The sequence below is a fragment of the Clavispora lusitaniae genome, assembly GCF_014636115.1.
Source record: "Clavispora lusitaniae strain FDAARGOS_655 chromosome Unknown tig00000105_pilon, whole genome shotgun sequence".
NCBI classification, from domain to species: domain Eukaryota; kingdom Fungi; phylum Ascomycota; class Pichiomycetes; order Serinales; family Metschnikowiaceae; genus Clavispora; species Clavispora lusitaniae.
The window spans coordinates 696514-715467 of NW_027093978.1; the positions used below are offsets into that span (position 1 = coordinate 696514).

At 44.1% G+C, this 18954-nt stretch overlaps 8 protein-coding genes across 8 annotated transcripts; 7 read left to right on the plus strand and 1 right to left on the minus strand. All coding sequences in view use genetic code 12, as the record gives it.

The window, feature by feature from the left end:
• Positions 1 to 80: 80 nt before the first annotated feature.
• On the plus strand, positions 81 to 1235 carry CNS1 (HSP70/90 family co-chaperone; the record flags this gene model as incomplete). Its single annotated transcript, XM_002615551.1, has 1 exon — positions 81 to 1235. The coding sequence occupies one exon, from the start codon at positions 81 to 83 to the stop codon at positions 1233 to 1235; it is 1155 nt and encodes a 384-aa protein (XP_002615597.1).
• Positions 1236 to 1278: 43 nt separating this feature from the next.
• On the minus strand, positions 1279 to 4077 carry FOB63_003333 (uncharacterized protein; the record flags this gene model as incomplete). The annotated part of the gene is made up of 1 exon (XM_002615550.1): positions 1279 to 4077. The coding sequence occupies one exon, from the start codon at positions 4075 to 4077 to the stop codon at positions 1279 to 1281; it is 2799 nt and encodes a 932-aa protein (XP_002615596.1).
• A 1016-nt stretch (positions 4078 to 5093) lies between these two features.
• FOB63_003334 (Bul1 N terminus family protein) lies at positions 5094 to 7181 on the plus strand (the record flags this gene model as incomplete). The annotated part of the gene is made up of 1 exon (XM_002615549.1): positions 5094 to 7181. One exon carries the CDS (start codon positions 5094 to 5096, stop codon positions 7179 to 7181), a length of 2088 nt encoding a protein of 695 aa, XP_002615595.1.
• A 442-nt stretch (positions 7182 to 7623) lies between these two features.
• On the plus strand, positions 7624 to 8481 carry FOB63_003335 (uncharacterized protein; the record flags this gene model as incomplete). Its single annotated transcript, XM_002615548.2, has 1 exon — positions 7624 to 8481. The coding sequence occupies one exon, from the start codon at positions 7624 to 7626 to the stop codon at positions 8479 to 8481; it is 858 nt and encodes a 285-aa protein (XP_002615594.2).
• A 503-nt stretch (positions 8482 to 8984) lies between these two features.
• On the plus strand, positions 8985 to 10265 carry TUF1 (translation elongation factor Tu; the record flags this gene model as incomplete). Its single annotated transcript, XM_002615547.1, has 1 exon — positions 8985 to 10265. The coding sequence occupies one exon, from the start codon at positions 8985 to 8987 to the stop codon at positions 10263 to 10265; it is 1281 nt and encodes a 426-aa protein (XP_002615593.1).
• Positions 10266 to 10617: 352 nt separating this feature from the next.
• Positions 10618 to 15273, plus strand: APC1 (anaphase promoting complex subunit 1; the record flags this gene model as incomplete). The annotated part of the gene is made up of 1 exon (XM_002615546.1): positions 10618 to 15273. One exon carries the CDS (start codon positions 10618 to 10620, stop codon positions 15271 to 15273), a length of 4656 nt encoding a protein of 1551 aa, XP_002615592.1.
• Positions 15274 to 15716: 443 nt separating this feature from the next.
• Positions 15717 to 17501, plus strand: PSD1 (phosphatidylserine decarboxylase 1; the record flags this gene model as incomplete). The annotated part of the gene is made up of 1 exon (XM_002615545.1): positions 15717 to 17501. The coding sequence occupies one exon, from the start codon at positions 15717 to 15719 to the stop codon at positions 17499 to 17501; it is 1785 nt and encodes a 594-aa protein (XP_002615591.1).
• Positions 17502 to 17956: 455 nt separating this feature from the next.
• On the plus strand, positions 17957 to 18835 carry MOB2 (Mob2p; the record flags this gene model as incomplete). Its single annotated transcript, XM_002615544.1, has 1 exon — positions 17957 to 18835. The coding sequence occupies one exon, from the start codon at positions 17957 to 17959 to the stop codon at positions 18833 to 18835; it is 879 nt and encodes a 292-aa protein (XP_002615590.1).
• Positions 18836 to 18954: the final 119 nt, after the last annotated feature.

An 18954-nucleotide genomic window follows, 5' to 3' on the forward strand; every position in this document is an offset into this window, starting at 1 on the left:
TGAATCGGCGATGCGCTGCTCATATAATCTAGTAGTAGCGTGCACATAGGTCACTCTTTGTATGCCCTTACTGTTTCACCATGAATGTTGAAGACGAAGCAATATCAGCTTGGGAAAGCAAAAAATATGTTCCACAGCCTGGGCAGCCAGACTTGCCTCCTCAGCTTTCTGAGTTGGCTCAGAAAACTCCCGAAGAAATCATGACTGAGCTCAATAGATTGCCTTTTTTCATGAGCCAGCTCGATGAGACTGATGGAGAAGGAGGAGAAAACATTGGCTTGGAGGCGTTGAAAAGTTTGGCTTATGATGGAGAACCAGACGAAATTGCCACAAACTTCAAAAACCAAGGAAACGACTGTTACAAATTCAAACAGTACAAAAATGCCGTCGAGTATTACACTAAGGGCCTAGATGTCAAATGTGATGTCGATGCTATCAACGTTGCGTTGTATATTAATCGTGCTGCATGCAACTTGGAGTTGAAAAACTATAGAAGATGTATCGAAGACTGCAAAAGAGCATTGCTTCTTGATGAAAATAACGTCAAAGCATGTTTCAGAGCGGGCAAGGCCTTTTTCTGTGTGGGAAGACTAGAGGAGGCTCGCGAGATTTTGAAGTATGGCTTGACGAAAAACCCCGATAATGCCCCAATGCAAGAGCTTCTAGACCAAATTGAGGCGGCGGAAAAGGCCATTGAAGAGAAGAAAGCGAAAAAGGAGCAAGCCGAAAAGGACAAGAAGTTGAAACAAGAACTTTTGCAGAATGCAATCAAGTTAAGACACATCGACATGGTAAAAACATTGCATCCTGCTGAGTACTTAGAAGACGCCAAGATCTATTTGGAAGACCCTACAGATTACCAGTCTCAGCTTATTTTCCCTGCGGTGGTCTTATATCCAACCACTAACGAGTTTGACTTTATTGCTGAAATCAGCGAGCTTACTACACCAAATGATATATTGGCAATGGTTCTTGACAGACCGCAATCATGGTTTGAGGACCCCAAGCATGCGAAATTTACCATCAGAAACCTTGATTGCTACATGGAGACCACTTCCGGTGGCTTAGTCAAGGTGGGCAAAAAGGTCGCCATTAACGAAGCATTAATGGGTGAAAAGGCAAAAGCGCCATTGTTCGATAATGGCTTGAGACTCTATGTCGTGCCTAAGGATGAAGCTGCTGAATGGCTTTCCAAATGGAACAAGGACGCTGCATTATCTAAGCGTCTACGTTAATATATATACAATTGCGTAAGGCTGTATCAAGAATATTAAGAGCTTAGGGACTCCACTTCGTTGGAGATGCTTGGCCACGTTGCCTCGACGCTACTGTGTCGAACACATCATCGATCCTTAGCGCCGGAACTTCACCAAAAACATCGACAGGGTCCATGGCTTGCTTCTCCTTCATGGTACGAAGGATCTCTGGTGTTTCTGCCCAGCTCTTGATGTATTTCTGGCTCCGCAGAACATCATCTTCTGAAGGGATATCTGGGAGAGTTTCCGGTGAATATTTGTCCAATTCTGTAGATTTAGATCGAGTAGATTTAACGGGCGTTACTTTCTCCTTCGATGATTTTGCTGGGCCCTTCAGTCGATCTCTAGTGAAAATCCCACGAGCTGCATCTGGAAGAGGAACAGCATTCCCACCAGCTCTTTTCCTCGGTACTATATGCAATTCATTCGGTTCCGGAGGACGCTTGATGCTCTTTCTAACCATCCCATTTTTGTTAGAGTCGCCTTCTGTTTTCGCTCTTGAAGGGCTTTTCTTCGGACTAGCTGAACGGCCCTTAATTGGACTAACTGAGCGGCCCTTGATTGGACTGACTGAACGACCTTTGGCTGGACTTGTTCCCGGTTTTCGCGGGATACGTGGAGATTTAGAGCCCGTGAGAGTAGGAGGTTCGAGTTTATGACTAAGCGAGATAGTGATCTTTTGTTTCTGTCTCACGTTCTCAAATTTAGCGCCATAGACATTAGCTTTACCATTACGATTTTCTTGATCGCTTTTCGAATTAATTGCCCCCTTCAGCGGTGATATCTGCTTCTTCTGCGGTTTGGTAGGATTGAATTGTGGTGGGTTCTCTGGATTTAATTTCGTTGTTAGGAAGCGGTTTCTCATGATCGTTTCACGCAGCTTTGAGGTCCTGTCTGAAGCCAGAGTAGTAAGTTGGTTAACTTTTTCTTGCGACGTAGGAGATGCCCGGTCTTCCGCATTTTGATTTCTCGTATTAACTGAAGACGTATCCAGGGCCTTTTTCACATCTTCAATTGTTGAAGTGGATCGGAAATCAGGCTGTTGAATAGATCTTCTTAATCTAGTTCGTAAAGGAGAAGGTGTTCTTCTCGAATAATGCGATGTTTCCTGACGAGGTGAGCCAGAAGTAGTTGTTCGACTTGCAGGTTTATTCAGTAGATGGCCCTTTGGTCTTTGGATGGGCGGAGAACGCGACCTAAGGGGCTTAGAGATGGGAGGCGCAACTTTAGGAACTGTGTTCATGCTAAGTTTTCCGGTCTTCTCGAAGGCATTAACCTTTTGACCGCTCTGTTTAGGGCCAGTTGTGAGTCTGATACGCTGTTCCTGTTCAGACTTCAAAGTCATATGCTCCTCAGGTTCTATGCTGGTAGGTTGGTCAGGTTCTAAAATAGTCTGATGCTCAGGTTTCAAAGTGGCATTCTCTTCAGGCTTCAAGGTGGATGTGGAAGAGGTATCTTTCGTGACGCCATTATTGGTCGGGAGGTTTTGATTATTCGGGAAAGTATGTTTGACTAGGCTCACTTTGCCTTTCATGTGGGAGACCTTATTAGCATTACCAGAAGTTGCACTATCCTTAGAAATAGCGGATGCCTCAAGGACTTCTGGTTTCTTGTTGTTATGACCCTGATAATTAATGGGCTCTCTTTCAGGAAGAGATACGAAAACGGACGAGCGTCGTGAGCTTTTCCGGACTGGTTTACTTCGTACCGTTTGTGCGGCTAGCGTGTGTCTTAGAGATGGTTTCGTTTTCATATCCGTTTGCTGCACTTTCTCTATTTTGTCCTCTGCATCGTTCTCTGAACCATTTCTCGTCGAGTCATAAAGTGGTTGGTTAGTGGTAAAATTCCCCATAGACAATTTTCCAGCAAAACTCTTTCTGATCGCAGTGCTGATAGCCTGGAAAGACAAGTCGCTTTGGCCTGGTGAACTATGCTCATTTGTATCCAGGATAACCTTGTCGAATTTGTGTGGATTGATAGTATTAGCAATAGGGATAAAAGATAAGTCAACATTAGGTGAAGTCAGAGGCGCTGGGTTGCGCGGTAGCCGAGCTGGTGATAAACCAATTGAAGATGTGTGGTTGTATCTTATATTCAGATAACGATGCAAGTCGTCATTAGAAATATGGTTTGCGTTAGGGGATTCTGTAACAACGTTGTTAGGTTTTGGTTCCACATATTTTTGCTTAGCTGAGCGCGTTTGAGTTGATTCAGCAAATGAATGATTTAATTCAGTGTCAGTAGCATCGAGTTTCCGTTCTGCTAGGATGTGGTGGTTTCCCCGGTCCGTTGACGTCTGGCCGGTTTTTTCTTTGACCACTGTGTGAATGTGAGCTTTGGCAGATGCAACAGAAGGAGATAGGTCCATCTGATTATTCGTATCGGCATGTGGCAGAACGACAGGATTGAACGGCAGAATCAGCAGTCCCTTAACTTCTGATCTTTCAAGTGAAAGGGTAGGAGCCGGAATTTTTTCTATAAGTTGCTCTTGAATTTGCGTCGTTCCAGTTATCGAATGATCTGTTCTGGAAAAACTCGAATAGGATCCCATAGTAGTCGTATCTGCCGGAACAATAGGGTCACAGTCCAAAGCATGCAACTGTTCGATCGCCAGGGATATACTTCCCGAGTTGATATCTTCAATGACCTCATTGAGAGCCAGCGCATACGTGAGGATTTGCGTGTTCAACGCCAGGATCCCGTCTCTCGCGATTTCCAAGTTTGCATACATTTCTGATGTGATGTGGCGGGAAGTGCCAGGCAAAGGAGCCGATTCTGAGTTCTTTCGTGCTGCCTCGAAGGCCCATAGTGAAGAGCTCATGGGGATTCCGCCTGCGGATAAAGCTGTAGTAGTAACAGTAGTAGTAGATGGTGATAACCGCGTTTGGTACAGGATTGGAAGAGGCTCGTGTTTGAGTGCTTTGGCTGAAAGAACGCACACTCATATGATTGGAAAAAGAGCAAAAATTCCAACTATCGAAAGTTAGTGAGTGAACTCTGATAACATGGCAGGCCAAAAAGTCATTATGATTCGTGTTTATTGTATGCCACTGAATGAAGATGTAAATGCCACTCGTGAATGATGAATCTGACGTCGAGTCGACTTAGTTAGAGATGAAATATGCGTTTCGATATCGGGAATAAAGATGATTGCTACTACTGTTCTGACTATGAGTGTGAATATTCGGCTTTAGTGGTGGTGAGAATGCCGTACGGCTGAACCTGTAAAATTATCCCCAAATATACACTCTTGCAGCATTGTCCACCGAGAGATTATTGAGCCAGAGTAAATCGAGCATAACAAGGGGCACTGTGTTCAACTTGGGGATATCTTTACCCCAGATTATTCGGTGCAAGCCCTCAATTGTTCACCACTAACATTTATTAGTGACTGTTCATGCAATACAACATGAGAGGACTGTTGCCAAGGTAATTTCGAGGCATGATCCGAGATACTGTGAGGGTATGACTTTTCTATTTGCTATGACTCTTTCATTTGCGATCGTCTGTCCTGATGTGCCGCTTCAGTATTTGCGGAGCTGTCTACCTACCTTCGACATAAATAATAATAGGGTGCGGCTAGATCAAAGTATCACGAAAGCGATTTCTGTACGTTACTTTGAAATTACGGCTCCTAATGGAAAATATTAAGTTTTTTTTTTTTTTGTTTTCAATTCGCTAAATCTCCGACAACCCGTTCTGTAAGATCATATCTAGTATCGTGATTATCTTTTCCTGTTATGGATCTACTTATCTTAGCCGTGCGCGAAAAATTACTCTTCACCTTCCTAATTCCTCTCGTTTGGAAATCCTTCGGGCACCGCTAATTCCAAACACATGGGAATTTTCCAAAAAGGGGCACGTGGCTTGCCCCCGTTCCGCTTGGATCTCGGCTCGTTGCTGCCCCAAGGTCGAAGTGAAGGCTCCTCGAATACCCCACAGCACTCTCCGAACGCCCCGGAGCAAGGCTCAAATGCCCCCGATCACAGGATCCAGCCCATGGCCTCGCCTGCTTATGAGAGTGTGCACATGTGGAACATTCTTCCCTCGTACCAGCTCTACGAGGCGACTTTTTCGAAGAAGGTCACTCCAGACGAAGATTGCGACAGAGATCCTCCGACATATGAGGTTTCCTCTCCCGGGTCTGCCGATGGCCAGGACTATTTTACACACCCGGGCGCTCCACGGTGGGAAAACAGCATCTTGGCTAATGTGCACCGATTGAAACGCCTTGCAACTTTCAATGCAGACCTTGCGGCTCAGTTGAAAGTACAGGTTCAACTCACAGCAGAGCCAGGCGCAAGGGGAGTAGCCCCGCAACTTTTTGATGGCGAGAAGTCAGAGTTAGCGCAGGGCGACCAGGTTCATGGGTTTGTGACTGTGCAGAATGTGTCCAGCCAATCCCTTCCGTTTGACATGTTCTCTGTTGTCCTTGAGGGAAAAATATCTATGCTAGGAAGCGAGGACAAACAAGCCATGGTCTATAAATTCTTGAACATGTTTGATTACCGCGCGTCATGGACCCCGGCGTTCGTGGACGAGACTATTACTGTTGAGTGTGTTGATCCAGTAGATGGAACTCGCTTGTCATTCCCAATGGAAAAGTACTTCGAGCCTGGAGTCACATACAAGAAGTTTTTCACCTTTACATTACCTCCCAAACTCTTGGACTGTTGCTGCGAGGACCATAACCTCTCGTGCCATTGTGAGTTGTTGCCTACCATAGGTTTGGATAAGGAAATGTTTTTGCAGCGTTTGCGGCGAGCAAGGGAGAAGCCCTCTACTGCTCATAGTCAACCGCGCCTCCGAGACTACGGATTTTCTGATACGGCAATCAGTTACTGTGTAGAGGCCCGTGTGGTGGGAAAGCTCTCTGACTATGGTTTACCTGTTGACCACGAAGAGTTTATGATTGCTGGTCTGGCAAGTGCTCCGGTGAGAGTGATACCTCACAGTTTCTCTATGAGCGAAGAGGAGGACCGTGTTGCCTACAACTACTACAAGACCTTCGTGAGGGAAATAAAGGATAGCATCAAAAGGGGTCAGGAAATGGTGAATGGAACACGAAAGGATGACGCGACTCGTCGGTCATCGGTCGTAAAGCGTAATCAGCTCTACCACAGAAACACGGGAGAAGCGCCAGATATAGGAGAGCATCAGATATTCTTGCCCTACAAACGGAAGACGCTCACACAGCCACTGAAAATAGTGGGAATGCTTTCAGCATCGACACCACGGATCCGCTATTCGGTGCCATACGTCTCTCCACTACAGCGTGTGACGCCTGAACAAATGGCCAGTTTGAAATTGAATATCCCTGTCATGCTTTCGTTCAAGAGCAGCGAGGAAAAGGGAACAGTGCCCGAGATCAGAGGTGTGTCGGCGGAACTAGTTGTAACCACAGTAAGGTCTAAAAAATATCCAATTCCATTGGAACTCTCCCTGGAGATGTTTTTCGAAAACAAGCTAGGTGCTGATAGCATTCAGGAAACAGTGCGGACTCCCTTTGCATCGTTTTTAACCAACATTTCGTCACTTTCAGAGAAGATACCCCTTGAACAATTCGACATCTCAGCGCAAACGGTCAAAGACATCAAGTGTTTGGCAAAACTTGGAATTAAAACCAACAATCTCAAGATATCTGGGATCCAGGCCGTATCTGCTGGAGGGCTTCTGAAATGGAACCAAAAGAACGACAAATATTCCAAACGCATTGATGTAGCAATGGATTTGGGGTCGCTTTTCAAATTAGATTCGCGTGGAGATCGTGGTCTGGAGTTGGAGTGTCTAGTGCCAACATTCCAGAGCTGTTTTGCTTGCCGATACTACTTTATCGTGATGAACATAAAGTTGCAAAGTGGAGAATCGCTTCCAATAAAAGTGGCATTGGACATTGAAAACAGATCACACAATATAATTGTATGACAGTTTTCTATGACGCGAACATTACCACTGACTTGAATCAAACAAACTACTAGATGATTGTTAATAAAAGAAAGGGCCAAACACTGGCTACTTAGATGGAGCCTAATATTTAATTATTGTTGCATATCACCATAATTATTGTGGATATCAGGAAAGAAGCACAAACATTATTTCAGAATCTTCTGAAGTACGTGACATGATAGAGTTGTGCTGCGAGCCTATAAATATTCTAAAAGTTCTTTAATGCGTTTCAAATAAATTAGAAATATGTGACATCCATCCTTTGCTTACAAAGTCGAGTAATACTAGTAGTATGCGATTCGAGACATTAAATCCGCCATGTAGATGTAGATGATATATGCTGGACATGCGCCTCAGTCTGGTCCTCATATCGGACTGCAGATACGAATGTATCATCAATCATTCAGTTCTTCCTCCAGTAATGATCTCTGCTGGAGAAAACTTCTGTTCTGTGTATGAAGGGGCATCAGTACTCAACCTTGTGGTGTCAATTCTCATCACAGTAGGGATTTTTGTCAGCTACTTGCCGCAGTACTTCCGCATCCACCACAAACGAACTTCGGAAGGTCTTTCAGTCAATTTCTTGCTTTTAGGTTCCTGCTCGCTGCTTTTCACGCTTACAAACATTGTTTTGATCAGCTCGAGAGCACGTTACTGCTGCCGGATTGGTGCTTTGACCATGTTCAACTGCATAAACTCCCAGCTCAACCTCATCCAGATTGGCCTTCAATGTATATGTGCCATCATGATTCTAGTACTTGTGCTTCTTCTCACCAAAGGGTCTGTTGCGCAGGATAAGGAAGAGTATGCCAAAATTACTAGGGTTGGTCGGTTTGTTGTTTTCCATGCGGCTTTGTCTTTGTTGCAGATAGTTGTCGGGTTGAGTGCTGGCCGTCCTGTGTTGCTTGCTATAGCCCAGTTCAATGGCGTCATGTCTACTATTTTAACCGTCATCAAGTACGTTCCTCAGATCCACACCACCTACCATTTGAAGCACCCGGGGACGTTATCTATAGGCATGATGTGCATTCAGACTCCAGGCGGGTTTATATTCACGGCCACTTTATTTTTCACCAAGGGATCTCATTGGAGCTCGTGGATGTCCTATTTCACTGCTGCGACGCTTCAAGGGACATTGTTGGCTCTCTGTATCTACTATGAATATTTCAGTGGATACCGTAATAGCGAAAGAGAGACAGTGGCGAGAATAGTGGACGAAAACTTGCACGAAGAGAGTGCCGATGAAGATGACACAGCACGCTTGATAGGGTCTGTTTAATAGGGAGATTGCAATCTTTCGACAGCTGGTCTGGGAACCTAGATGCTTTTCTCGTCTATGTGCAAAGCACGGTAAGAGTCATTTTTGTAATAGCAATACTCTTTAAAAATTGATTATATTCACACAGAACTAACGCTAAAACAAATAGATATACTTGTGTCCAGATTCGAAACGGCATACGCATAGTGTATTCCGAATGTTCGTCTACTAACAAGTTGCGCTACTATAAATTCGCCGATGCATGAAGGCATGAAACGAAAAAAAAAAACCAACAAACAGCAATTTATAACGGTCTATGTGGTCTGAATAATTTCATTTTGCACTAGCCATCTACTTTGGCCCGTTCATTAGCTAATTCACGGTCGGTCCTTAATCGGCTCATTTTGTAGTGTACTTTCCTTCTGTTCCGCCTGGGGTATTTTCGTACGGCATCCAGACCGCGAAAACCCACCTATTCGCCAAAAAGCCGCGAGCAAAAAAAATTTTCGACCCCGTTCTTCTTCATGTTCAGAAACATTGTCTCCGGTTTCCGTAGCGGCGCCAGAGCCGCTACCAAGGTCCGTCCTACCTTGGCAAGATCCTACGCTGTTTTTGACCGTTCCAAACCTCACGTGAACATTGGTACCATTGGCCATGTTGACCACGGAAAGACCACCTTGACCGCCGCCATTACCAAGGTTTTGGCTGACAAGGGTGGCGCCAACTTCTTGGACTACGGTGCCATTGACAAGGCTCCTGAAGAAAGAGCACGTGGTATCACCATTTCCACTGCCCACGTTGAATACGAGACCGACAACAGACACTACGCCCACGTTGACTGTCCAGGTCACGCCGATTACATCAAGAACATGATCACGGGTGCCGCTCAAATGGACGGTGCCATTATTGTTGTTGCAGCCACCGACGGCCAAATGCCTCAAACCAGAGAGCACTTGTTGTTGGCCAGACAAGTTGGTGTGCAACACTTGGTTGTTTTCGTGAACAAGGTTGATACCATCGACGACCCAGAAATGTTGGAATTGGTTGAAATGGAAATGAGAGAATTGTTGACTCAATACGGATTTGACGGCGATGAAACCCCTGTTGTTATGGGCTCTGCTCTTTGCGCTTTGGAAGGTAGAGAACCAGAGATTGGTGAGCAAGCCATCACCAAGTTGTTGGAGGCTGTTGACGAGTACATCCCAACCCCACAACGTGACTTGGAACAACCATTCTTGATGCCTGTTGAAGATGTTTTCTCCATTTCTGGTAGAGGTACTGTTGTCACTGGTAGAGTGGAGAGAGGTTCCTTGAAGAAGGGTGAGGAGATCGAGATTGTTGGTGACTTTGACAAGCCTTTCAAGACTACTGTTACTGGTATTGAGATGTTCAAGAAGGAATTGGACGCTGCTATGGCTGGTGACAATGCTGGTATCTTGTTGAGAGGTGTCAAGAGAGAACAAGTTTCCCGTGGTATGGTTTTGGCCAAGCCAGGCACTGTGACCTCGCACAAGAAGGTTTTGGCTTCTTTGTACATTTTGTCTAAGGAAGAAGGTGGTCGTCACTCTCCATTTGGCGAGAACTACAAGCCTCAATTGTTCCTTAGAACTACCGATGTCACTGGTACTTTGAGATTCCCAGCAGGTGAGGACGTTGACCACTCCGCTATGGTTTCTCCAGGTGACAATGTCGAGATGGAAATCGAGTTGGTCAGAAAGACTCCTCTCGAAGTTAACCAACGTTTCAACATCAGAGAAGGTGGTAAGACCGTTGGTACTGGTTTGGTTACCAGAATCATCGAGTAAGCACTACGTCTCTCGTCTGTAAATAGTCAATGAATGTTTGTTCTGTACCCCGCAGTTTGTGTAGACACATTAGTTACCAAGATGTATCTATTCACTCGCTTTCTATGTGCACACATAGTACACTTTCCATGAAATTACATTCATGAAATTAAACGTATCTTGGCGAGTACCCTTTTTGTTTTCAATCGTACCTGAATACATATGTTCTATGGGTGTCTATGACTTTTCTTTCTAGTATTGGCAGTTTATCTCTCCAGGTTTGACGTACGGACCACATTAGCATCACCACGCATCACTTCGCGCTTTATTTACGTACTAAACCATATCGTTCTTGTGTGCTGCCTCATCATCAATGGCCATTTCTTTTCCTGCCATAGATTTGTCGCCAGAGTTGGACCTACAATGTGCTCCGGGAGAGAAAACCTTTCTTTTTTCTCGTGCCCGCCGTCTTGTGGTTTCTTCATCTCTGGTGCTAATCTTCAACGGTGCCACAATGACTCGCAAGTTGATCTTTGACGAGCCCATCGTATCGGCCACATATACGCGCTTTCCACGGCTTGAGGAGCTGGATTCCGAAGCATTGGTGGTCTGCTTGCTGACTTCGGCGCATATTCATTACCCTGGTGGGAATACCTACACAGTCAACTTCCCATTCACCGTGAGACATGCCTTTTCTTTTGACTCGGGCATCTTGTTGGAGAGAGACCAAAGCCATGACCTGCGAACAGCGCAACATGCGCTGCTGAACAGCTATCGCTTTTTTAGCTTATCAGACCCCCTTGGTGACTTACGCAGTGTAACCACCTCCTCCACTTCGGTTGTTGCATCCGCCGAAACTCTCATGGAGTTCCCTGCGCAGGGCTTGGGAAAGACAAGATCTCTTTGTGCAACGTTCAATTCTAGGACAAGGACCATCCAGATTTACCATATCAAGTCGTCAGCGAGAAACACGCTTCAGACCAATGGAAGCACTTATAGATCACGCAAACTGCATTCGATGGCGACACCCAATCCTACAAAGATACTCGAGGACGACATTCTTCACGACCAGGTCCAAGGCCTGATATCCAGCAACTTCTCTCATTTTTTATCGATTAGCATGGACAAGAAAAGAACCAGCACATTATTATCGGGAGCCTCATCTATTGCTAGAATGGGATCCGAGGCTAGCTTTCCTGACTCAACTAAACCAAACCCATCGAAAACTGCTATCGAATTTGGCTCTTTGCGCAAAGATATGATTTTAAGTCATGTTGATTCCATTTCTCTAGACGCTCGAAGGCTGCATTTGTCAGTCTACGGTCTTTCGCATGACGACAAAGAAGCTATAGTTGTTTCCAACTCTTTTTCAAAAACTACAAATGTCTACATCTACAAGCATCAAACTAGCCGCATGACGAGCCACGAGTCTATTTACACCTTTCAATGCCAACATGCACATCCGCTCAATCATCCTGAATTTCATGGCTGGTTAGTGGTGGTACTTAATCCTTCTACTTTGCAATTGGTTCATCCGTTTTTGGATGTAAGGTCGCCTCCTCTCAATATCGCAGGAAAATTCCCTCCCATCGCAAACGTTTTGAGTACTTGCGAGAATGTCGTGGCTTTGAAAAGTGCCAACAAAAAATGTACTGTGCTTCTAATTAGTCTAGTCTTAGAGCCACAAAGCAAGTTGGTGAGTACTTGCCTTAAGGCTTGGAAATACCTATCGGGATCTAAACTTAATGAACACGTTTGGACCCTGTGGCGTGCATCGCTCATGTTAGACGATTCTAAAGATGAATGGAAAGCCTTCGTGGTAACTCTACTCTCTTTTATTTATCCTTTCAAAGAGTATGGCGAGATTTGCGAAGTTGAGAACGAAATTACAGCTTGTCTCCCGAATGCTAAACTCATTCATGATTATTTCCTGGTAGATTATTCTTTCCTCGATCTCCTACCATACATCGTCGCCTCATTACACATAATTTACGAGGAAACTAAATTGGATTGTCTCTCTAGTCAAGAATTACAGAAATTGGGAACTTTACTCACTCAAGTCACTATATGGATGAGTTGGCCAGAACAATGGACTAATTTCTACATGATTGATCATAAAGGCATGGATATGGAACAAAAGTTGGTGCTGGTTGTTCTTTTGTATGATCCACCAAATTTTTTTCATTGCATTACCCAATTACTAGAAGGCTCGCGTGTCAGATACCTCAAGTTTTCTCAACTCGTGGAAGAAAGTTCCGATGTTGATATGATCATTACTCCCCGCTCGCATATAGTTTATCGTCTTTTTGAGATTTTGGCCTCGTCAAGTTCACCTCCCAATGATGTGGTCAACGAAATGTGTGAATATGGACTTGATGTCAGTGACCTTGAATCTTTCCCGCTTGGCATTAGTATCCCACTAAAGGAATGCTTTCTGATATGCAAAGAGAGCCCCGCACTGGAATGGAATCACAATGCGTTAGAACTTGTTGGTCGGAAGGACTTGACAATGCTCTTGCTGTCTTCTCTGCAAATCGTCAATATGGGCGACAACTCAATTAGCAAATCTTTTATTTCTGGAAAGGATTCCAGTCTAATTGTTAACAGCATATTTTCTAAGAGTGAAAACTTGATTGCGTGGGATGGTCAGTCCGAAGCTGACCGCATTCGAGTCACTAAGCTTATCTTTGATCAAGATAGGCGTTTTTACGAAATTACGAAATTATTGCATCAAACAAGAACCCAGACAGTTCTTCTTCCTCCCCATGCAGAGATAACCGAATATGAAGTGACAGTTATGAAGAGAGAACTTGCTGCATTAGTTGCACTCAGAACCCTATCAATCCCACTCGGAAGAGCCGCCCTATTTTATGGAGGAAGGATGCCACTTTTAACAGAGAAATATCCAATTTCAAAATTCAATCTTAACGCATTGATTGCCCCATCGATGACAAGCATCGTGTTCTCAGAAAAGTCAGTGAATTCCAAAGTTATGGAATGGGGACATTTTCATAACGGCGTGAGTTCTGGGTTAAGTATAAGTCCACATTCAAATGGTATAACCGGAAGCTGGGTGATCTTTAATAAACCACTAGAGAACAATGCCCAACATGCGGGATTTTTGTTAGGACTTGGACTTAATGGCCACCTTAAAAAGTTGGAAGAATGGCACATCTATAATTACTTGGGACCCAAACACCCTTTGACTAGTGTTGGTCTTTTGATTGGAATGGCGGCCAGTCTTAGAGGCTCCATGGATAATAAATTGACTAAGGTTCTCTCTGTTCATGCTGTTGCAATGTTGCCCCAAGGTGCAAATGACTTGAACGTTCCAATTATAGTTCAGTCAGCTGGACTCATTGGAATTGGTTTACTTTATCTTGAAACCCAGCACCGGCGTATGAGTGAGATATTACTTTCACAGATTGGTGGTCGACTTTCCCACATAGAAGATGATGAAGAGCAAGAAGGATATCGGTTGTCAGCTGGAATTGCACTTGGATTGATTAATTTGGGAAAAGGAGATGATTTGAGAGGTCTAAACGACACCCATGTTGTGGATCGCCTACTTGGCTACGCTGTTACCATGAGAGACTCGCATCCCATTTTCGAATCTGATAAGTCTGGGTCAGGTGCTGTGATAGCTCTTGGGTTTATCTATATGAAAACGCGAAGTGTAACAGTGGCTAAGAAATTGGAAATTCCTCCTTCAGAGCAAATGCTCGATTACATAAAACCCGATCTCCTACTTTTGAGATGTTTGATGAAAAACCTAATCATGTGGGATCCAATCGAAAGCAGTATCTCTTGGGTTGAATCGCAAATTCCAGATATCTTAAGCAAATTTAATATCAAGAAGATCAAAGTCTTGGATAGTGATCAAATCGCCTTCTTCCACATTCTAGGTGGATCGTGTTTATCACTTGCCATTAAATTTTCCTCCAGTCACAACTTAGAAGCAAGGAATACTATTCTCTATTACTTGGACTCGTTTATGCAAATATTGATGGCTGATACAACAAACTACGACCAAATGATAGCATTTAATGGGGCAAGTCAGATGCAAAGCTTACTTGCCCTTTGCGCCTCAATTGTTATGGCAGGAAGTGGTGATCTCGAAGTTTTTCGGCGATTAAGGGTCCTATACGGGCGTGTGAACAGAAATGTGAAATATGGCAATCACTTGGCTGTCAACATGGCCCTAGGTATTCTATTTTTGGGCGGCAGCCAGTATACATTTGGTGATTCTAATTTTGCCATTGCATCTTTATTGATTTCCTTGTATCCCGTGTTCCCTAATGGCGAAGGTGAACATGAAGTTCATCTTCAAGCTCTACGTCATTTCTGGGCTTTGGCGGTTGAACCTAAATGTTTAGTGGTTCGCGACGTGAACGACGGAAAGCCTATAAAAGTTCCAGTTTCCATAACCTATATGGATGGCAAGATGGAGGAAACAATGACACCTTGTTTGCTCCCCCGCATGACAGAAATCGCATGCATAGAGGTTGAAGGCAAAGAGTACTTCGATGTAAAGATAGATTTCCAAATGAACTCGTCGTATCTCGAGAAGTTCAAGAAGTCACTTACAATTTACGTTTACAAGAAACGAAATTACGAGTTACTCAAGGCATCTGTCCATTCTCTTTTCAATACTGAAAAGAAGATACTTGAAGTGAAAACGAAAGAAACACCGGCTGAGTCTAGCATTAAAAAGATGTTAGAGCTTGGTCTAATGCAACCGTTTTCTCTGTTTGAAAAACGAGTGTTTCTACAAGAAGCTTGCAAAAACGAACAAGAAATCGGCTTTGAATCCATGGGGACCAATCTTTCAGTGTTTGATGTCTTTGATGCGCAGACACAACTCAATCGCATGGCACTGAATCCGAAAACGGTCGAGGACTTGAGAAATTTGAATCTCTTGTTCGCATATATGGACAACTTACTCAACAGCAAAAACCACTATCTCCCATGGGATTTTGTGGAACGATTGAAACTGAATATCTGGAGGCTCACGCAGTCTGCAGATTAACTTATTATAGGTGCTCGTGCAGTCTTATACTAGGTATTGTTCCCATGTATCTCTATCCAGTTTCTCTTAAGAAATTAAGCGAGTTATATGCGCTATCCTGTGTAACAAAAAAGATCATGAAGTAAAATAAACCCTTCTCCAATAACGAATAACGAGAGATAGTAGTTATCTCGTATAATATCACATGCGAGTGTCGTGTGAGATATAATAAGTGTGTTTAGGGCAAGTCGCGACTTTCGTTTGAAGATCCATTTAGAAGAAAAAAATAGAAAAAAAAAAAAAACCCTCTAAATAAAAAAAGAGATATTTTTAATTTTCACCATCCGGCTAGGAAACCGTCTCGATTCACTATCATTTTATAACCTTATCATTCAATTCCACATCGCTCCTCCGTCCGATATACCGAACTACACATACAAACTCGTACACATCAGAATCCCACAATGGTATATCGCCCTGCTTTAAAACCCTTCACGTTGAAGTCGAAACCCTATCCACATGCATCTTTTGTCCATGGGCCCAGTGCGATGAACATATCTCAACCGCTCTCTCGAGCGTCCACTGTGGCACAAATAAATGTGCAAAGACTGTTTCATGAAAGTAGCCCGGACAAGGGATACAGAGGCTCATACATATTGCCTCGAATTCCTCGTCCCAAGAGATCTGTGTTTTACTACACGACATGGACAAGGAACAGCAAGAAGCTCAAGATACCAGGGCTCAGTCTTTCGAAACGGCCATTCAGCTCTGCTCCAACTCAGATAAAGAAGAAGACCCAGGGTATCCGAAGACGTTTCTTTTCGGCGGAAGCACGCCGCAAACGGAAAGAGAAGCGTATGTTCGTCCGGTGGTGGACTTTGACCTCTATTGCTGTCGTCTTGGGTGGAGTTGCAGCAAAAATCAGATATGAAAAGGCTATTCACGATCAGGACGATGATGACGAGTTTTTCAGCCTGGATACCATCAGACCGCAGTCATGGCACTTGTATGCATACTCGACTCTCCCATTGAAGGCCATCTCGAGGTTATGGGGCCAGGTAAATTCCATTGATTTGCCAGTCTGGTTGCGCAGCCCATCGTACAGACTTTATTCTGCCATTTTTGGCGTTAACTTGGACGAAATGGACGAGCCAGACTTGACCACATACAACAATTTGTCTGAATTTTTCTATCGAAAATTAAGACCAGGAGTGCGTCCTATTGCAGACTCAGATTTGGTTTCTCCAGCAGATGGGAAAGTTCTCAAGTTTGGAGTGATCGAGAACGGTGAAATCGAACAGGTGAAAGGGATGACGTACTCCATTGATGCCTTACTTGGCTTATCAGCGAAAAAGTTAGCTGCACCTACACACTCTTTGGAATTCGACTACGATGCCTCCCATGAAGCTGTAATTAAAAGAGATGAAGAGTTTGCTCGGTTGAACGGAATCACTTACTCTCTTGATGATTTCCTTGGCGGTGAGAGCGAAGAAACGTACCATTTAAGCCAATTGGAATACAAGGACAAAGGAGACGGTACTGCGAAAGGTGCAAAGCCCTCAATGCAGAAAGATTTGAGTGTTGCCCAAAACTTGGCGCCTACTCCTTTAGAACGTCTCAATCTAAGCAAGCATAACAACTTGTACTTTGCAGTGATTTATTTGGCTCCGGGGGACTACCACCGTTATCACTCCCCTACTAACTGGGTTACAACTTTGAGACGTCACTTTATCGGAGAGCTTTTCTCTGTTGCACCATTTTTCCAGAAAACCTTACAAGGCTTGTTTATTTTGAACGAGCGTGTGGCGCTCTTAGGATACTGGAAGTATGGTTTTTTCTCCATGATTCCTGTTGGGGCTACCAACGTGGGAAGCATTGTCGTGAATTTCGACAAGGACTTAAAGACTAACGATGTTTATGAGCACGAAATCTACCGCCAAAGATCACCATCTCCTGGTTTGAGTGATGACGAGCGTACTCCATTGTTGAAAAGTGATTCGTCTTCAAGCATTGACAGTGTTTCCAGCGACAAGCCAAAGCGTTTGAGAAAAAACACCGTTTACGAAGCAACGTACACTGGTGCTAGCAGATTGTTGGGGGGTTTTCCCTTGAGCAAAGGCGAAGAAGTGGGCGGTTTCAAGTTGGGGTCGACGGTTGTTTTGGTCTTCGAGGCTCCCGACAATTTCCATTTCAATCTCGAGGTGGGCCAGAAAATCAAAATGGGTGAATCCCTTGGTGACTTTGCATAGAGAGCATATACAGTTGCATCAGCACTGGAGAAGCGTTTTATAGTTTGCTTAACTATACTAAATATCCATAGAAACAAACTTTAAAGTCTGCATAAGCCGCATGTTCAGGTTCCAGTGCCTTTGTTTCCTGTTCTGGCCCTTCCTAGTCCCGCTATACATTTAAGGTTAGAGTTATTTTCTACTCCTTTGACAGATCATTTTTCCTGTCGTAGATTCCCACTTTGCGCGTACTTCAGTTCGCGCTTGGCAAATGCCAACCACATACCGGCATCTGGCACTATGTACAGGCTTTTTCTCTGTTTAAGAAAACATGGCGCTTTAGCGTTTCGGCTCCAACTAAATCTTCTCTGGCGAAAACTTGATGCTTTGATAGCATATCCCGTATTTAATCACATAACAACTAGACAAAACATCATACTGCAGTTCCCGTATCTAGCCGTCTACCGCCCCAGATCATGTCCTTTTTGAATACCATCAGAGGTTTTGGAAGAAGCACCAAAAAGACAAAGAAAGACTACGAACCCCAATCATTACCTTACACTTCCACAAATGGTCTGACGTCTCCACTCCGTCGGTCGCAGTCACCTAGCAAAATCTCGCCGCTGAAACAAAATGGCCAAATCCAGTTTGTTTCTCTGTCGCCTACGAGACATTCTCCCACAAGAAGATCAAGAATGAACAATCGGCCGCGTCTGGTCCAGCGAGACTCTATTCCGCTGACTGATGACAAGGACTTTTCTGATTCGTCGCCACCTTTATTCATGTGCGAGCCGTTTGTGAAAACAGCCTTGGTCAAAGGCCTGTTCAAGACTATTGTACAATTACCCAAGTACGTCGATTATGGCGAATGGCTATCGTTAAATGTTTTTGAGCTATACGGCCACTTGAACCAATTTTACGGCGTCATTTCGGAGTATGTGACACCTGAGCAATATCCCACCATGAACGCAGGCCCAAACACGAATTATCTCTGGAAAGACAATACGGGCCAAGCCATTAACCTCCCTGCATGCCAGTACATTGAATACGTCTTGACTTGGATCTCCAACAAGATCAATGATCAGTCTGTCTTCCCCACGAAAACAGGTGGCGCGTTCCCTCCTAACTTCGTGAAAGATTGCAAAAATATTGCCCGACAAATGTTCCGAATCTTTGCTCACATCTATCACAATCATTTCGACAAGTTGGTACACTTGTCTTTGGAAGCTCATTGGAATTCTTTTTTCGCACATTTTATTAGCTTGTGCAAAGAGTTCAGTTTGATTGATCGCAAAGAAATGGCACCATTGGTGCCTTTGATCGAGAACTTTGAGCAACAAGGGAAAATTATCTAGGGTTACTAATTTGCCTATCCTATAGGTTCGTGGTATGTACTATGTACAAGATGGAATACAGGATGCGTCACTAAATCGACAGCTTCCTTTTAATGCATGCGTAGAAAGCAATAAGCTTA